Here is an 18,252-nt window from a genome sequence, read left to right on the forward strand (position 1 = left end):
CGCAAGTTGCGCCGAACACCCGGGGCGTTTGCGGGGATCCTCCATTCTGCCATTTACCAACTACAGCTCAAACACCTTCAAAAGAACACACAGGTGAAGCTGCAGCACGATGCTCGGTAAAATTCTGCACTCGCGTCTCGTCGTCGCCGCCATGACCTGTGCTGCTCTCGCGCTGTCATCTTCGGTGGTTCTCGCTGACGCCGAGGAACTGTGCTCGGTAGTCCCGTACTCGTACGGCGGGGCAATGTCCAGCTATCCGCAGCTGACCACGGCGCTCAGTACGCTGGAAAACTACGCCATCGCCTCGTGGTTCACGGACCGCATATCGTCTCAAGATCGAGCGAACTTGATGTCTCGCATGCTGACGCAATGCCCCGACGAATCTCGCCTCACCATTGTGGTCTATGGCATTCCCAACAAGGACTGCGAGGGCGGATACTCTTCATCGGGAAGTGTGACCAGCGCAGCCGCATATCTAGCGTTCCTGAAAGAGCTCACAGACGCTGTTGGTGATCGCAAGGTGCTATACGTTGTGGAGCCCGATGCCGTTGCCCTGTTAGCGCAAGACGGCGGGTGTGGTGGACCGGCGGGCTATCTCGAAAACCTCAAGAGTGCAGTCAACGCATTGTCCGCGAACGCCAATGCTCAGCTGTACCTTGATGTGGGGTATTGGATGCTGACCGACTCCTCCAGTGCCTCCAAGATAGCCACGGTGATGCAAGAGCTTGGCAGTGCTGGGCGAGTCAAAGGTATAACCATCAACACGTCGAACTACCGGTCCAACGAAGAGTGCGCCGGGTACTGCTCGACCTTCCAGACAGCTATGGGCTCCGATGAGATGCGTTGCATCGTTGATACCTCCCGTAATTACAATGGATCGCCCACGACAGACTGGTGCAACATCCCCACTGCAGGCATCGGCAAGCCGCCGACGTCGAACACAGGATTCGCAAACCTGGACTACTTCATGTGGATCAAACCTCCTGGAGAGAGCGATGGCTACTGCTGGGGCGGCCCCGCCGCGGGCTCGTTCTGGCTGGAAGGCTTCACCGAGCTGTGGGATCAAGGCTACTTTGTGAAAGAGTTGGGCATGCCGAACATCGGCGAGACTGTCACTAGTTATACGTCGGCTCCAACTTCAGCTCCAACTTCGGCTCCAACTTCGGCTCCAACTTCGGCTCCAACCTCGGCTCCAACCTCGGCTCCAACCTCGGCTCCAACTTCGACTCCAACCTCGGCTCCAACCTCAGCTCCAACTTCGGCTCCAATCTCGGCTCCAACTTCGACTCCAACCTCGGCTCCAACTGAAGCACCAACTGAAGCACCGGTGACTGTGACTTACACGGAAGCCCCTGTGGTTGTGACAGCAACTCCCGACACAACAGCCCCAGACACCACGGCGCCAGTGACATGGTCGTACGGCACCGGTGCGTGCAGGATCAGGAAGCGCTTCCGTTTGTAGACTGCGTTTCGTTCGTCCAGTTAAACTCGTCGTAGATAGCACAGTCAGCATCCGCGCGATCTGGTGGCATTACTTCACATCAAACGTCCAGTCCTGCAATAACACAAATGCATTCCTTATCATTTAACTAGGGCTCCCCGAAGGCTGGGACAGGAGTATTTTTACTTAAGTTGTGTTTAGCTACGAGGGTATTTCATATTTTCTACGGGCATATCCTGCGCCTGCTTCGCAGCAGCAGCATCTGCTCGGGACGCTGGCAAAGTAGAGTTAGGATCTATTTGCCGCTCTTCTATAAGACCGCAAATGTCTCGCTTTGACTTGTCAATGCTATTGTAGTCGATCAAACCGCAGAACGAAATGTTATTTTTCCCAAAACACCATTTCTGCGATTGAGCTGCACTGTGTCCTCCAAAATGGCAAGTCCAACCGGTGGATAATGTACTACTAGTAGTTAGGTGTAGGCCCAGTGTGGCAACGGGATCAAACTGGTTTCCTAGACATACAGGACTTGGTACTACTAGTACTACTAGTACTAGTAGGACATACAGGACTTGGTACTACTAGTACTACTAGTACTAGTAGTACCAAGTCCTGTATGTCTAGGAAACCAGTAGTAGTAGTATAATCCTATTTGCACTAACGTTGCTTCTTACCCCAGCATAATCCTATTTGGGCTGGGATAGCAGCACTAACGTTGCTTCCTATCCCGGTAAACTTTCTCATTGTGAGTTCGGGAACTTCGTATCCAGAGACTCGATATGAAGATACTTCGTACCGAATCTATCTCACAAGGTGAAAACAAACTTAGTTAGAGGCTGAATTGGATCGATTTGCACACTCTAGGATGCGGAAATGAAGACGAGTCTACGCCACCCACGTGACCTTCTCGGCGATGGGCTTGCGAGCGCCCTTGGCGATCTTGGTGCCTTCCTTGGGCACGCCGACGTAGAAGAGGCCGAGGCACTTGTCCTCCTCGCCGAGGCTCAGGTGGTCCTTCATCTCCTGCGACATGGTGATGGGCGGGCCCGAGCTCCAGTAGGCGCCGATGCCGTGCGCGGTGGCCACGAGGTGCATGTTCTGCACGGCGCAGGCCACGGCGCACATCTCCTCCCACTCGGGGATCTTGCCGCTCTTCTGGCGCTTCATGCAGACGGCGATGACGTGTGACGAGGCCGTGCAGTTGAAGACCATCTTCTTGTACTTGGTCTCGAGGAACTTGTCGGCGGGCACCTTGCTCTTGTACACGCCCGCGAGCAGCTCCCCGAGTTCCAGGCGCTTCTCGGGGGCCTCGAACACCACGAAGCGCCAGGGCTCCGTGCGCCCGTGCGTGGGCGCCCAGTTGGCGCTCTCCAGCATCTTGTCCAGCACGGCGCGCGGCACCTGGCGGGCGCTGTCGTAGTCGGGCGGGAACACGCTGCGGCGCTCGGCGATCAGCTCCTCGGCCGTCCAGAGCCTGTCGCCGCCAGCGTTGCGCACCGTCGTCTTGGTCACAGTCTTCACCGTCTTCTTGCTGCCCGCCAGCTCGGCGCGCAGCTTGAGCGCGTACAGCGCCAGGGCCACGGAGGACGCGGTGGACACCGCCGCGAGCGTCGTGGCGGCCTCGGGCATCTCGGCGGTCGGGAAAGGGACAAGTGCGTGGCACGCGGTGAAACGGAAAGTGAGCCAGGAGGACCAGATACAGTACACAAATTTTGGAACGACCCACTTTTGGAATGATGATCGTTCGGGGTCTTAGCGTGTAATCACCATCCGTCTGCTGCCACAGATGATTACTCGGATCCGGAAGCCGCCACCGACTGGTGGCCGCCACACCGCCAGCACGCTTCTTCGTCTACAATTGGCTGGACGGACCGCCGACATCATGTTGGCCGCACAAGCTCAGGCGGCGCTGCGTCGCGTCCTCCCTCGCACGCTCTCGTTGCTCTCAGCGCCGGCGTCCCTGCAGACGCCTGCGTCTTCCCAATGGCACCGCAGTCGCCGTCAGAAACCCTCGCCTGCCTGGATCGTCGGCGCTTCCGCCGCTGGATTGGCAGCGGCCTCTGCACTGTGCGAGCAATCCCCCACGCAGGAGGAGGAAGAAGAGAAGACTGAGCCCCCTGTGGCCGCTGGAGAGGTGCGCGCGGACCTGCCCACCTTCAGCTTCGAGGAGGTGCAGAAGCACACGGGCGCCAACCGCAGCGGCACGTGGGTCGTGTACAAGCACGGCGTGTACGACATCACGCGCTTCATCGCGGCGCACCCGGGCGGCACCAAGATCCTGCTGGCGGCGGGCAGCTCCATCGAGCCCTTCTGGCAGCTCTACGCGGCGCACAACCATGCGGACGTGCACAAGGTCCTGGAGAAGCTGAGGATCGGCAACCTGCGCGACGAGGACGTGCTGATGCTCGAGGCGCTGCGCAAGGAGCGGTACGGCGACGGGCCGTACAGCAAGGACCCGACGCGCCACCCGGCGCTCAAGGTGAACTCGAGCATGCCGTTCAACGCCGAGCCGCCCGCCGAGCTGCTCATGCAGTCGTTCATCACGCCAAACGACTTGTTCTTCGTGCGCAACCATTTGCCCGTGCCCGACGTGGATGTTGAAAATTTTACGCTGAAGATTTCCGGATTGGGAATCGGTGAGAAGCAGGTGGAGTTCACGCTGGACGACCTGAAGAGCAAGTTCAAGCACCACACGGTCACGACGACGATACAGTGCGCTGGAAACCGGCGCGCAGAGATGTCGGGCGTGAAGCAGGTGAACGGATTGAGTTGGGATACGACGGCGCTGTCTACGGCTAACTGGACGGGTGTGTTGTTATCGGACGTGCTGGCGAGTATCGGAGTCACGGACGAGGATTCTCGAGATGGACAGTGTGACTGCGAGGTGGGGGAGAATATGGGCACGTGCAACGACTGCAACGCCGTTATCCAGCACGTGCAGTTTGAGGGACTAGACGCTGACACTGAAGGAAAAACGTACGGCGCATCTATCCCTATGGCTACGGCACTAGACCCTCGGAAGGACGTGTTGCTAGCATTCGAGATGAACGGAGACACTATCCCACGTGACCACGGCTACCCGTTGCGCGTTATCGTGCCTGGCACTGTTGGAGCTCGCAACGTTAAATTCCTGCATCGCATCGTGCTCTCGAGCGAGGAAAGCCCGAGTTTTTGGCAGCAGCGCGACTATAAGGGCTTCCCGCCAAACGTTGACTATACGCGCGATGATTTCTGGAAGTTTGCCGGCGATTCAATTCAAGAACTTCCTGTGCAGTCCGCGATTACAGAGCCCAAGAACGGCTCTGTGCACTTCGTGGACGATGCATCTGACAGTTCGATCGTGACAGTAAAGGGCTACGCTTGGAGCGGTGGTGGCCGCAATATTATTCGGGTGGACATTTCAGTGGACGGTGGCAAGACGTGGACACCAGCCGAACTGCACGAGTCTGGTAAGCGTCAAAAGTACAACCGTGCTTGGGCGTGGACTCCGTGGGAGCTAGATGTGGAGGTTCCTCCAGGCACGAAGAAGTTGGATATCTTGTGCAAGGCAGTAGATGCCTCCTATAACGTGCAGCCTGACACTATTGCTCCCATCTGGAATATGCGCGGTGTGCTGAACAACGCCTGGCACCGCGTGCACGTTGCGGTGGAGGAGGCTGAAGAGGAGGAGGAGGAGGAGGAGGAAGAAGAAGTAGACGAAGGGGAAGAAAAAGCTAAGACACCTACTGTGTCTTAGAAAGCGAAGTTATTGCGGGCACGTACACACTAACAACGACTGTAACAGCGTTCTCGAAACTAACGAAATTGTAAAACATTAATGCCTCCCTCGAGCTAATAGCGCTTGGTGTAAAGCACTCCACGCACAGTCTTGAGCATGATGTCAGACCATTGTGCAATACCATCGCGCAGATCCTCGAACTGGGGAGTTGACAGTGGGAAGTCGGGCCGGTAGACCTTGTAGAACGCAGCACGCCGCATCGTGACAACCACACCGTCCAGCGGATCATTCAGCTGGCTACGCTTATCTACCGTCAGTACAACCGCTGCAGAAATATCCTTGCGGACGCACTGAGAGCTGTAGGGATATCTTTCGTCTTGATTGACCGAGTCCGAAACGATGACAGCGCAGGGTTCTCCGCCATACCCTTCATCATCAAGCATGGCTCGGTACGAAACCACGTTGCCTTCTGTCGTAATTCCGTTCTCGTTCGTCGAGCGAATCCGGGTGTTAAAGGCCTCATCGCCAACCGTATCATAGTCTTCGCGCAGCGTGATGTGGCCCAGCTCCTCCGAGATAATAATCTCCATGTTGTTCTTGTAGAACGACAGCGCGTCGTACACTTGCTTCAGAGACCTGACCCCAGGAAACTGGATCGTGTCGAACCGGACGCAGCACAAGTCGCCGTGCTCGTTCTCGAACTGGTGCTGGGAAAACTGCTTCTTCATCGGGTCGTTCAGTCTATCCACCCCCATGACGAACTCCAGCGCAGCTCGAATCTTGTCGTCCCGCATGGCCAGCAGCGCAGCCCGCCGCTCCGCACGGTCCTCGGTGAGGCTGATGTGGCTGTAGAGCGGGTAGTGCTGCTGGTCCGCCAGACACTGCGCCAGCGCCGACTGCATCTTGGCCACGTGCAGCTGCTGCGTGCGCATCGCGTACAGCAGCGCCGAGTACTCGGCCGCCACGGGCCGCAGCACCGGGTCCGCCTGCAGCGCCACCTTAGGCGACGCGCTCCTGGTCTTGAGCACGGCCACGCCGGACTCCAGCAGTCGGATCTCCTCCTCCAGTTGCTCCTAACCAAGTAAAAATAAATAAAAACTTTAGTATGGATGCTTTTTTTTCTTTACTTTTTTTTTAACGTGTGCAGCCCCTCCCACCTTCCGCTGCGCGTGGCTCAGCTTGCGTCTCTTGTCCGACTTGAGCACTCGAGCAGGAGACGCGTCGGGGCTCAGCTGGTCCACGCGGTTCACAGTCGCGTAGCTGCTCGTCAGCATAATTGCGTTATGGTCTCGTGACTTATTACCGATATTAGCCCACTGACGCTTCACTTCGTACTCAGACTCAGCCCACAAACAATCATTCTGTAATCGACCCTAATAGACAGGCGTCTCAAAATTAGGCAGAAATACCTACCTACCTAATTTGACCTCGATTAGGTATTTTGGAAAAAGTCTGAATAGGTAGTTCTTAAGTGGTTCGATACAAAATGGCTCAAAATCCAAATTAGGCATCCGGGTGGTATACTTTATTCAAGTGAATTAGCTACGTGGACTCCTAGCGACGCGTTCAGCTAGATCGACCAAAAAGAAGTACTGCGGCGACTGGAGTTGGCCTTCCATTGCATAGTTGGTTAGAGCTGTTCTCTGCGGGTTCTTGACTTGCTTCAAGACGCTGAACTCACTCTCAACTGAGTGAGTGCCGGGCGATATCGCCGCCACTCCAGCGACGAATGCGAACAGTAACGTGTAATTGCCTCCGCAGTCCACATCAGACCACGCATCAAGAAACGAAGATCGATCAACACTGTCAACGCGGTGATGAAAAGAAGTGTCGACCTTGTATCGCTCGATCATATCATGTCTCTGCTTCCAAATGTCATGACTTGCTGTCGGACCATACGCAGCGGTCAACCGAGCCTTGTGCGCCTCAATGAGATTGTGAAACTGGAGATCGTTGCAATTCATCACATCTTTTGGCGTTTCTGGCGCGCGATCAGGAGCTTCCTGGTCAATCTCAATTTTGATGCGGCTCACACTGCTGATCAATGCATCTACTGCCCGGCTCATTCCTTCAATTAGAGCTTGTTGTGCAGACTCTTCCAGCGCATCGTACAACGGTAGAGGAAAACGATGCTCCGCGTAGATGAATTTTGATTCGTTCTTTGTCAATGGCTGGGGCTGGGGCGGTGCCGTCTTTTCCGTCTGATTCATATTTTAGCTGTAGTGCATTTACTAGGTTGGAGAGTGCAGAGTACTGGGCCAGGCCCGCATGGTGATGTTCTCGTACTGCATTGCGCGGAAACAATGACGAAAATGTGGGGTCATATCCCACATTTTACTTGCACTCAAAGGCTGAAGGCCAAGCTCAGCCTCGTATTTGGGGGACCATTTTTGTCGCTGCTGCAGAGGGGTGATTTTAGTTTGCACAAGGGCAGTGTTGACACAGCGGTTTGCACCGGTGACTTTTGGCTGTGGTGCGGTCTGTTGGTCTCCACGAGCTCCCTTCTTAGACCCTCGCCTTGATCCTTTTGTCTACCCCATTCGCGCTAGGAGGTGGAGAGCGCCGAAAGGTGGAATGCACAGGCAGCGACGCGAATAGAATGCGAGCTAGGGTGGTTTCAGAATTAGGTATTTTGAAAAAATAGGATTAGGCATTTTGAACTTTCCCTTCACACAATACCTAATTTTGATAGGCCTGCTAATAGAAGCCCGTGATGTTGCTGTCAAGGCACAAGTACATGTATCTGCACCGCGCTGGAGCTCCCCGCTCTGCTTGTCGAGCGTTGCACTCGACGTCGTCGGTGGGCGGGAAGCGGTGCTGGTTATTGCCGACGCTCTCGGCTGCTGGACTCGCGGCCGCTGCTGCGGTGACTCTGCGAGACGATGAGGAAGGCTGCAAGGCGGGGGAGGTGCAACCCCAACTGTCCTCGTTTTCCATGCAGCAGGTGCAGCAGCACTCGCAGGGGTCCGACGCCTGGGTGGTGTATAGACACGGTGTATACGACGTGACGGAGTTCGCACGCGACCACCCAGGAGGCAACAAGATTCTGCAGGCGGCGGGGAAGTCCGTGGAGCTCTTCTGGCAGCAATCCGAGCCCCACTCGCGTGCGGGGGTCCCGGAGACGCTGGAGAACCTCAGGGTTGGCAACTTGAACGAAGAGGACTTCCATAGACTGGAAGAGACCAAGAAAACGCTTTCGACTAGCGATAAGGACTCTGCAGTGCAAGGATACTTCTTCATTGAAGGTGCTCCGACGTCTTCGGTGCCGGAGGTGAATCTGGACGACTTCGAGCTGAAGTTGTGTGGAGTGAAAGAGGTTTCGTTGTCGCTGGCGGATCTTCAGACGCGTTTCAAGCACCACAGTGTTACCACGACGATCCGCTGTGCTACGCCTCGAGCGACTGCTGTCTCTGGGGACAAGTCGACAACGCCGTCTGTGCGAGTTCCGGCTAAGTGGACGGGTGCATTGCTTGCCGATGTGCTGGCCTGGGTTGGAATAACAGCTGCAGATTCTATTGAGCAAGTACGTTTTGAAGCGCTGGATACTGATGCGCAAGGGAAAGCATTTGGTGCCTCCATACTGGCGGCGACGGCTTTGGATCGAGAAGCTGGTGTGTTGCTCGCGTTTGAGATGAACGGCGCTCCGATTCCGAAGGAGCATGGGTTCCCGCTTCGCGTTGTTATCCCTGGGACGACGGGCGCGCGCAATGTCAAATTCGTCCATCGCATCATCTTTACGTGAGGGTAGTCCTGTACAGTACAGAACAGCAAGCTCAACTCAGAAGCGACAGCGTTTACGGGACGTAAACGAAGCTTACCTCTATACCGAATTTGAGAATTCCTACATGTACCCCAGGGACAGGATTGACAGTGCCGAATTTGAGAATTCCTACATGATACCCCAGGAACCTTGAAGTTGTTGCGTTGCACGTGTACACGAGATGTACAGGTGAAATGCACAAGAACGGTCCTATGATAAAAAAAAATGCAAATGTAACAATACACGGGTACTGTACTCATGTAGTTAGGCTTCTTCCTCGAGCAGGACCAACCATACTTTTGCAAGCACTGTCACTCCCTTCGCTACGTAGAGTTGGTCCAGCGAATAAGCTGTTCTTCAACCTCCGGCAGCAATGTAGCTCCCGCCCCCATCGCACGAGCATTAAAGTGAGCGGCTGCCCCCGACTCACATTGCTTTGAGATGAAGTCACGCTGCATGAACCACGAATAAATCTGCCGCTTTTTCACCCTCTGCTTCGCTACTGATAGCATGGGCAAGAACTTCTTACAAGCTTAAAGCGGTAAGACGCCGCCACACGCGCTGACGCTGGCCGGGGGGCCTGCTCGCTCTTCGCAAAATGACTGGTTTTTTGCTCGGTTTTGCTGCACTACGTGCTGCCATCTAGTAGATCTCGAGTAGTGCTCACTCCGCTGAGGAGCTGGACGCACGACTGAACAGATTAGCTATTAACAGTGAGGGGGAAAAGTCTGCTGTAGGAAATCTCAAATTCGGTATGTACTTAGATTAGATTATCTAACTATCGTATATGGAAAGTCCCCATCTTCCATGTGTATAACGACCCCTCTCTGCGGTACAAACTTTTTTATCTAACTTCCCGTAGATTCCGATTTGGGCTCAGATTTGACGAATTGGACTCGATATCGAGATATTGCCGCTATTAACGTTAATATCAATACATGTGCGTAAGTACACGTGCGCAAGTGTAAGTGTACACCGTGCACCGAGGTTTACGGTGTACGGGCTTTCACAAGTGCGTGCATTTTTGGAGCGTGCAGATGTTCAACGAGAGCTGCTTCAAATGCATGAGGGATGCTTTTCTCTTCCGATTCTTGCCCTACGACGGCGTCATTCTGACGCAACAGCGGATTGAGTCCCTCTGCGCCCTCAATTGCGAATGAAAGTATTCGCTGGCTCCTGTTCCAGTAGCCCAACAAAGGATGGAGATTCTAGTGCTACATGTACAGCGGCTCAGCTTGGGAACATTTCGTGACGTGTTTTGCTCACCTTAACTTTTTGTTTACAGTTGGTTGCTGGCCTGTGGTGCTGTCGTCTGAGTGAAAGCTGTAATGGTGCACATCCGAGTGCGAATCCTCCGACTCGTTTAATAGTGAAATTAACCAGAGAAAATGTATTGAAGCCAAAGATGAGGGAGAGCTGTGCTGCGTGATCTTCGGACGCGAGCATCGTGCTGTTCGAGGAATCAAGAACCATGTCATTTCCGTTTGTGCTTCCAGCTGGAAACGTCGATAACCTTGGCTCTATATCGATGCTGACGATTCGGTCTCTCGCTGCTTCGGCTTTCGCCTGCGCTCTTCTGTCCGTGGGCCCGTCGCAGGTCGCTGCCGACTACACGGTCAAGGCCAATGCGGCCTCGACGGTGCAGGGTTCGTGGGACGGGTGGGGTACCTCGCTGTGCTGGTGGGCCAACGTCTTCGGAGAGCGCGCGGATATCGCCGATGCACTCTTCACGCTAAATGAGACGGTGACGCTGGATGGCGCAACGTCCGGAATCCCCGGTCTCGGATTCAACATTGCGCGCTACAACATTGGTGGCTCCAGCAGCAACGTCGTGGATGACAGCGGCACTGAGGTGTCCATGAAGACATCCGAGAATATGCCTGCGTTCAAGTTCATGGAGAGCTTCTGGCTCGACTGGATGAGCAAGGACTCGACCACCGCGAGCTGGAACTGGAAGGCGGACGCCAAGCAGCGTGCGATGCTTTCGCTCGCTAACAAGCGCGGTGCCAATGTCCTGGAAGCGTTCTCGAACTCCCCGCCTTGGTGGATGACGAACAACCACGCGACTGCGGGCGGAGACAACGGAAAGAAGGATAATCTGCAAGACTGGAACTACGACGAGTTCGTGCTGTACTTGGCTACGGTGGTGAGCCGCGCCAAGTCGGACTGGGGTATCAAGTTCACGTTCGTTGAGCCGTTCAACGAGCCTTCCGAGACCTGGTGGGAGTATCCGGGCAAGCAGGAGGGTTGCCACTTTTCTGTGGATACTCAGAACACCATTTTGCCGCTCCTGCGCAAGCAGCTCGACGCGCTAGATCTACAGGACGTGGCGATCGCGACGTCGGACGAAAACTCCGCTACTGAGGCCCTCGCTACGCTCACCACCATGTCGACCAACGCCGATGTGATGGGAGCCATCGAGAAGGTGAACACGCACGGTTACCAAGGACTTGAGGCGTACCGTGGCCCTGACCGTGGAGCTCTGAAGACTCTCGCGAACAAGCTGACCAAAAATCTGTGGGACTCCGAGTACGGAGAAAGCGACGCTACTGGTTTGACTATGGCCGAGTCCATCGGTCTCGACATCAACGAGATGGGAGTGGCCGGGTTTGTGTACTGGCAGGCGCTGGACAGCGGCGGCTGGGGCCTCATCCAGTCCAACCCGGGCGACAACTGGATCGGCACGCCGAACCCCAAGTACTACGTGCTGGCGCAGTACTCGCGCCACATCCGCCCCTCCATGAGCATCCTGGCTTCGGACGACGCCAAGACCGTGCTGGGCTACGACTCGGCGAAGAAGCGGCTGGTGGTCGTGACGGTAAACACGGGCGACGCGCAGACAATCACGTTCGACCTGGCGAGCTTCGCGACCGTGGCCGGACCTGTAAACGCCTGGACGACGGAGACGAGCGGCAAGGGGGCTCTGTACAAGGCGAGCACCGTGAAGCTCTCGGGCACCTCGTTCAGCGCCGCCTTCCCTGCGGCCTCGGTCATGACGTTCGAGATCGAAGGTGTCACGCTCGCTGCTGCTTAGTTGGCGTGCAAATCGAAGACACAAGTAGTAGCAGCTTTTTATTGTTTCTTGCAGTGCTGGTCAATGAAAACCACAGAGCTTGTTGCATTTTATTCACAACATACTGTCAGTTGAAGTCGGCCTCTCCTCTCTGATTCGTCAAATCCCTTCCCATTTTAGTCCAATCCCGTCGCCTTATTTGATTGGCAAGACGTCCAGTGTGGGGCTGTCATGGCGAGTGCTCGAGGTGTCGGCAGCGCCGTCTTCAGGATGCAACTGCGCGGCCGCAAGCGCGATTTCACGTCATCCGCTGCGGTGACCACCAGCAAAAGCGTTTTAACTGCCAAACCCCAGAAGAAGAGAGCTGTGAAGGCTAAAACAACGTCTGTGGGGGCGGAAGCCGCCGGGCAGAAGGTGAAGGTGGTCGCGCCTTCCAGTTCCAAGTTCCCGGTGCTCTCGGCGTTGAAGGAACGAGTGAACCAAAGCTCGAACGACCCTAAAGTTCTGCTGGAGTACCCGAATTTGGTCCCGGCGCGATTGATTCGCCGCTACAAGCGCTTCCTGGCTGATGTCGTGCTGCTGGATGGAGCTGCCAAGGACGGTAGTGCCAACACATCAGAAGCTGGAGGGGAGGAAGAAGAGGTGATCACAGTGTACTGCCCCAACACGGGGCCCATGGTGGGACTGCTGGACGGACTACCGAACGCCCGTGTGCAGCTGTCGAAGAGCAGCGACCCCAAGCGCAAGTACGCGTACACGCTCGAGATGATCCAGATCCATGTGCGTTGAGTTGTTGCCGTGAGCGGAAAAAGCGTGAGCGGGTTAATACTAATGCCGCTGTTTGTTGGGGTGGAGTAGAACGGAGAGCGGGACGTGTGGGTTGGCGTGCATTCTACGTCTGCGAACCGAATGGTAGAGAAGGCGCTGGCGTCGCGGTGGTTTCCCGAGCTCGGAGACTATGATTCTGTCCGGCGCGAAGTGAAGTTCGCCAAGAACAGCCGCGTGGACTTTGTGCTAACTACGAACGCTGAGGATGGCAGTGTCACTCATGAAAAGTATGTCGAGGTGAAAAGTGTCACGCTCGCACTCGGAGGGAGTGGAGAGGACCCATCACGCTGCGCTGTGTTCCCCGATACGGTGTCTACTCGTGCACAAAAGCACGTCATGGAGCTCACGGAGCTGCTGTCTGCTAACAAAAGATCTAAGAAGGGGACGGAGGAGGAGGATATCGAAGCTGTAGGACCCAAGCTGAGCGGGGCCATCATCTTCGTAATTCAGCGCGACGATTGCACCGAGTTTGCTCCATCTATCCAGCACGACAAGAAGTTCGCCGAGTTATGCGCCGTAGCAGCCAAGAGCGGGATTGATCTACTAGGCTATTCATGCGCACTGAAGCCGGATGAAACCAATAGCTCCGGAGTTGTGAGCCTAGTAGGACCGCTGCAAAAAGCTGCATCATAATTTGTATCTCTCCATCGCTACTAGAAGTAGCAATTGGATTGCAGCCGAGAAAAGTTGGACCTGACGGCTATTCCATTTAAAAGTGGAAATACTTGTGCAGTTATGTTTGGACTCGACGTCTATTTGTTCTTGTCGTCGTCCTGGTCCTTGTTGTTGTTGTTGCTGCTGTTGTTGTTGGTGTTGCTGTTATTGTTGTTGTTGTTGTTGTATTGGATGAGCGTCATGTCCACGTAGTCTTCCATGCTGGAGAAGGCCGCGAAGTGGCCCCACGGGTTGGCGTCTGCGCTCTCTGCTGCCTGGGCCGTTGCATCCTGTCGCGAGGTCGCTGTCTTAGCGGCCTTGGTGGCGTGTTGCAGCGGTTTGGACACCTTCGTCGAGAGCAGGCGGCGCGACAACATGGCTAAATTGTTCACCAGGATTTATCAATACAGTATTTCGGAAAATAGCCCAGATTTGTGAAGACTGGGGCACTCAATCGTTAGAAACTGTTCGTTACGTTCTCAAGATAAAACATGCCAGCTGGTACTCAACCAACATGTATTTGCGGAACCCTCACATACAAGGGACACCGAACGAGCGACTGGATTTGCAACACTCGTAGAGCTATCCTCGGAGTGGATGGTGTTTCTAGGCGTTGATTCCGACCAAATCGACGTTCGCCCACCACTGCACCTCGTCTGGTCATTGATAGAGGCTGAGGTGGTGACCACAGCAGCAAGGACAACAGCGAAGCCGGTGTTGGAGTTGGAAGGGTGGTTGGTGGGGCGGATGTGGATGTCTTGGAGAATGCTGAAGTGGGCAGAGCAGTAGGCTACGGGTGCCACGGTGGCACCCGTAGCCTACACTGCCACCTCCAATGGTTCGTTTTCGGTAGCAAACTCTGCCCATCCGTAGAGTAAACAAGTCGTACGTAATGCGTGTCATCTCGCTTTGTGATAATTGAGCAAAACGCACAATTCAATGACAAATAGAGCAGTGCGATGCGGCGCAATCTACTTCTGCATGTTGCCACTGGCACTCATCATCTCGATTTACGAAAGTCGATCATACATCCAGTTGGACTTGAATTGTGGGTATTCATTCCCCGGCCGTCCTCGGAGTCTTGGACTGCTACCTCAGAGATTCATCCCTTTTCCTCTTGGACGGCTTGCAAGCCTCCAGCAGAATCTTGATCACGTGGCGCACTCGTTCAGCGGCACACGCACACCCTTGTCACTCCACACAAGGTCATCAGCGCGGCGTAGCACGCGCTGGTCGACTTTGGTTGTCAGCGCGACATCGGTAATGAAAGTCACGGGGCTGCAACGACGACGAAGAAGGGGGACATGAAATTCTGGACCACGTCGAAGCCTTCGCCACTGCCGCGGTTCACACTTGGACACCAAGTTGACTGCAACGTCTGATTAGCCAATGGCAGCACTGTAAAACAGGAGGCGCGTCACGCGGTGACGTCGCGCTTCAGAAACGGCGGTGATGGGTGATGAGTGTCGAGGCTGACCCTACTCGAATTAGCAGGGAATGCACTCAAGAAAGTGGCACCACAGTAAACTTATCTATGACCATCACTCACATACTACCCATATTGACAAGGCAATATAATCAAAGAGGTTTTATGGCGGCTTCGCACGTTGGTGCTTGCACAACTTGCACCGGAAGCCGGCTCATTTGCCTCCGTCCCCCGCTCCTCACGATGCTCGCGAGCTCGCTCCGCCGCTCCGGCGCCTCCGCGCTGCGCCAAATGCCGCGCAGCAACCTGCCCAGCCGCCGCGTGCTCTGCTCTGCACCCAAGGAGCGCACGGTGAGCGCCGCTATCCCGCTGTCTGTGGGCGTCGCCACTGGTCAGTCCGTTAACACCACTCTAAACGTCTCTAACCACTTTATCTCTAACCTATTGCAACTGCCAATGCAACATGCAAATGCTCTCCAACTGTGTTATCCGCAGGCGGCCTCGCTGGTGTCGTCTCGGCGCTCACGGGCGTCGGCGGGGGCATCATCCTCATTCCGGTGGGTCACCCCCATGCAAGTATTGTATCACCTTCCTCTTCACTTTTGCCTAACAACTACCGCAATGCTCTCCAACTGTAGGCTATGGCCAAGTTCACGTCCCTGACGCAGCAGGCCATCAACGGCACGTCCCTGGGCGCCGTTGCCATCGCCGCGTCCGTCGGCGCCTGGAACTACCTCGAGTCGGGGGCCTGCAACGTGCCGCTGGCGCTCACCACCACCATCCCGGCCATTGTGGCCACCAAGTACGGCGTGCGCACGGCGCACCGCCTGACCAGCAAGAAGCTGTCGCTGGTGGTGGGCTCAGCCATGCTGCTCTGCTCGCCGCTCATCTTCCTCAAGAACAGCCCGTACATGCCCAAGTGGAGCGACGGCCAGCACCCGCTGGACCTGCAGTTCTTCGTGCCCCAGCAGAAGGACCTCGAGAAGGCGCGCAACTCCGTGCCCGAAGGGGAACCCCACCCGTCCGTGGCCGCCACGTCGGCCGCAGTGTCGGCCGAGTACATGGAGAAGGTCAAGGCGGACTGGCAAGGCTTCGCGCTGGTGAACGCCAAGTACGTGTTCGCCGGAGCTGCTGCCGGGTTCATCTCTGGGCTCTGCGGACTGGGGGGAGGCATCCTCATCACGTCCTACCTCACGGCGGCGAGCGACATGCCCCAGGCGACGATCATTGGCACGTCGCTGCTATCGGTGGTGCCCACGGCGGCGTCGTCGACGGTGTTCAACGTGCGGGCCAAGTCGATCCACTTGCCCACTGCGGCTCGCATCGGCGGCTCGCTGGCTGCTGGTGTGTATGTGACCTCCAAGTACATTACACAGGATGTGCCTGAGGACGTGCTGCGGGGCGTGCTGGGCACGACGCTCGGTGCCGCTGCCATCGTCATGATGCGTCGTGCCATATAGACTCACTTTAGCATACTAGACGTGCAGCATGATCGAAAAGAAAAGCACTGCATTTCCACACATACATGACCGTGAACCGGGTGGGGCTCTCTCGCCTCCGTCTCTAATCGCACAGTTACTTGTTTTTCTTCTTCTCGTATACGGGTTCGTGCGTTTTCGGATCCACGCCAAAGATGTCCACGTAGTCCACGGTCGGGATGCCCCAGCTCGTCGTCATCTGCACGAACACGCGCCGCAGCAGCATGCCCTTCTTGCCGTTGATGGTGGTCAGCGCCAGCACATTCCCGTGTTTGTCCATACGCAGCACACAGTCGCGATCACGCAGCGAGGCGATGGTCGCCAGGTGCTCGCCCGGCACATCCGACGGCTTGGACGTAACACCGTACGCCGTGTTCCGCTCAATCATGTTGAGGTCCTCGCGCGGGTTGCCCTCCTTCTCGTACATGATCCAGTACACCTTGATCGGCGTCGTCGCGTCCAGCGACTTGCCGTCCGACGACTTGCACCCCGCATACACCACCGTATTCGAGTTCTAAAACACCGCCACCGCAATCACCACAGTCAGTACGTACCACCTCCCAATAATGTCGACCACACTCACATTGCTACGCTGGATAATAAACGCCACGTTGGGCTCCTCCTTGGCCACCATCTTCAAGTTCTTGTCCATGGGCAGAACCGCCTTGGACTCCTCCGCTCCTGCATCTGCACCAGCACTACAACAACTACAATAAAACTCATCATCTTTCTCCTCTCTACAGCTACAAGAGACAATGACCCTCACCTCTCAGCAGCAGCAGCTGCAGCAGCTGCAGCCTTCTTCTTCTTCTGTTGCTTCTTCTTGGCCTTGGGCGACAGCACCGCCTCCTTCTCCTTCTCCTTGGCACTGCCGTTGCTGGCAGCAGCAGCCGGAGCAGCTGGCGCTGCTGCTGCAGGCGGCGGCTTCTGCTCCGAGGCCCTGGGGGACGCGACCTGGGCGCCGCTCTTCTTGCCCTTGGCCTTCTTCTTCTTGAGCGCGTCGCTCTTGCCGCGCTGGATGAGCTTCTGCTTCTCGCGGATGAGCGCGTCCACGCCCTGCAGCTCCTTCTGGATGGCCGCGCGCCGCGCCTCCAGCTCCTTCACCTCGTCCTCCAGCAGCGCCGTCAGGTCCTGCTGCTCGCGCCGGAGCGCCGCCTCCAGCGCCTTGATCTTGCTCTCGCGCTCGTCCAGCTCGCTCTGCAGCGCGCTCACCACGAACTGCGCCTGCTCCGTCGTCTCGTTGCCCCACAGCCAGCTCATCACGGCCAGAAGTACTTAGCAGGTTATTGCTCGATGGCTGGGCAGCGACAGCGACAGCGACAGCGACAGCGACAGCGACGCGATGCAGCTCGTGACGTGGCGCCGGCCGATTGCTACGCCCGAAAGAGTCAGTAGATGGGGGCGGAACGACGTCACTGGAGCGGGGGACGGGACATGGCTACAGATACTTTTTTCGTTCTTCAACGTTGAGAACTGTTCTCATTCATTTCTTTTTGGAGAAGAACAAGAAAAATGGACTCGACTTTCGTTGCTGTGCGCGTTGTGATCCGGCTGCCGCCGGATGTGGACAATTTGGGTCATGTGGTGCGGCTGTTGCACGAGTTCCTGTTCCCGGACATCTCGTTGGAGGCGATCAAGCACAGCAGCTTGCGCCTGTTTCTCATGACACTGCACGCCGTTGAGAGTAGCGAACAGTTGATTCACTACCAGAAGCTGCAGCAGTATCGCTATGCGATGTATTTGGTACCGAACGAGATGAAGGTGAAGGAACATGCGCTCACGGCCATGAAGCTGCTGAACGAGCGGTATCGCTATCCCCACTTAGGTCTCCACCGAGCTGTAGATGGCGTGGTTCGGATGGGCTACTTGCCGGCACTTCAGTAGCTTTTTGCTGTTGTGCCATCTACGGTTTTTCGTGACGTGGGTTGGAGCAG

General features: G+C 56.0%; 10 protein-coding genes across 10 annotated transcripts; 6 read left to right on the top strand and 4 right to left on the bottom strand.

Annotated features, from left to right (window-relative positions):
* Nucleotides 1–2,326: 2,326 nt before the first annotated feature.
* Nucleotides 2,327–3,070, bottom strand: IUM83_06592 (uncharacterized protein; the record flags this gene model as incomplete). The annotated part of the gene is made up of 1 exon (XM_067930815.1): nucleotides 2,327–3,070. The coding sequence occupies one exon, from the start codon at nucleotides 3,068–3,070 to the stop codon at nucleotides 2,327–2,329; it is 744 nt and encodes a 247-aa protein (XP_067789801.1).
* A 157-nt stretch (nucleotides 3,071–3,227) lies between these two features.
* Nucleotides 3,228–5,177, top strand: IUM83_06593 (Sulfite oxidase; the record flags this gene model as incomplete). Its single annotated transcript, XM_067930816.1, has 1 exon — nucleotides 3,228–5,177. One exon carries the CDS (start codon nucleotides 3,228–3,230, stop codon nucleotides 5,175–5,177), a length of 1,950 nt encoding a protein of 649 aa, XP_067789802.1.
* A 718-nt stretch (nucleotides 5,178–5,895) lies between these two features.
* Nucleotides 5,896–6,433, bottom strand: IUM83_06594 (uncharacterized protein; the record flags this gene model as incomplete). The annotated part of the gene is made up of 3 exons (XM_067930817.1): nucleotides 5,896–5,900; nucleotides 5,983–6,232; nucleotides 6,317–6,433. 3 exons carry the CDS (start codon nucleotides 6,431–6,433, stop codon nucleotides 5,896–5,898), a joined length of 372 nt encoding a protein of 123 aa, XP_067789799.1.
* Nucleotides 6,434–7,872: 1,439 nt separating this feature from the next.
* IUM83_06595 (Sulfite oxidase) lies at nucleotides 7,873–8,901 on the top strand (the record flags this gene model as incomplete). The annotated part of the gene is made up of 1 exon (XM_067930818.1): nucleotides 7,873–8,901. One exon carries the CDS (start codon nucleotides 7,873–7,875, stop codon nucleotides 8,899–8,901), a length of 1,029 nt encoding a protein of 342 aa, XP_067789800.1.
* Nucleotides 8,902–10,447: 1,546 nt separating this feature from the next.
* Nucleotides 10,448–11,953, top strand: IUM83_06596 (RxLR-like protein; the record flags this gene model as incomplete). The annotated part of the gene is made up of 1 exon (XM_067930819.1): nucleotides 10,448–11,953. The coding sequence occupies one exon, from the start codon at nucleotides 10,448–10,450 to the stop codon at nucleotides 11,951–11,953; it is 1,506 nt and encodes a 501-aa protein (XP_067789766.1).
* Nucleotides 11,954–12,202: 249 nt separating this feature from the next.
* Nucleotides 12,203–13,393, top strand: IUM83_06597 (Sugar fermentation stimulation protein; the record flags this gene model as incomplete). The annotated part of the gene is made up of 2 exons (XM_067930820.1): nucleotides 12,203–12,712; nucleotides 12,791–13,393. 2 exons carry the CDS (start codon nucleotides 12,203–12,205, stop codon nucleotides 13,391–13,393), a joined length of 1,113 nt encoding a protein of 370 aa, XP_067789797.1.
* Nucleotides 13,394–13,512: 119 nt separating this feature from the next.
* Nucleotides 13,513–13,791, bottom strand: IUM83_06598 (uncharacterized protein; the record flags this gene model as incomplete). The annotated part of the gene is made up of 1 exon (XM_067930821.1): nucleotides 13,513–13,791. One exon carries the CDS (start codon nucleotides 13,789–13,791, stop codon nucleotides 13,513–13,515), a length of 279 nt encoding a protein of 92 aa, XP_067789804.1.
* Nucleotides 13,792–15,083: 1,292 nt separating this feature from the next.
* Nucleotides 15,084–16,300, top strand: IUM83_06599 (4-toluene sulfonate uptake permease; the record flags this gene model as incomplete). Its single annotated transcript, XM_067930822.1, has 3 exons — nucleotides 15,084–15,231; nucleotides 15,336–15,397; nucleotides 15,479–16,300. The coding sequence occupies 3 exons, from the start codon at nucleotides 15,084–15,086 to the stop codon at nucleotides 16,298–16,300; spliced, it is 1,032 nt and encodes a 343-aa protein (XP_067789815.1).
* Nucleotides 16,301–16,415: 115 nt separating this feature from the next.
* Nucleotides 16,416–17,578, bottom strand: IUM83_06600 (SCP extracellular protein; the record flags this gene model as incomplete). The annotated part of the gene is made up of 3 exons (XM_067930823.1): nucleotides 16,416–16,832; nucleotides 16,902–17,016; nucleotides 17,085–17,578. The coding sequence occupies 3 exons, from the start codon at nucleotides 17,576–17,578 to the stop codon at nucleotides 16,416–16,418; spliced, it is 1,026 nt and encodes a 341-aa protein (XP_067789698.1).
* A 252-nt stretch (nucleotides 17,579–17,830) lies between these two features.
* Nucleotides 17,831–18,202, top strand: IUM83_06601 (Ankyrin protein; the record flags this gene model as incomplete). Its single annotated transcript, XM_067930824.1, has 1 exon — nucleotides 17,831–18,202. One exon carries the CDS (start codon nucleotides 17,831–17,833, stop codon nucleotides 18,200–18,202), a length of 372 nt encoding a protein of 123 aa, XP_067789701.1.
* Between the last annotated feature and the right edge of the window lie 50 nt (nucleotides 18,203–18,252).

The sequence above is a fragment of the Phytophthora cinnamomi genome (assembly GCF_018691715.1).
Source record: "Phytophthora cinnamomi strain GKB4 chromosome Unknown Contig50, whole genome shotgun sequence".
NCBI classification, from domain to species: Eukaryota; Oomycota; class Peronosporomycetes; order Peronosporales; family Peronosporaceae; genus Phytophthora; species Phytophthora cinnamomi.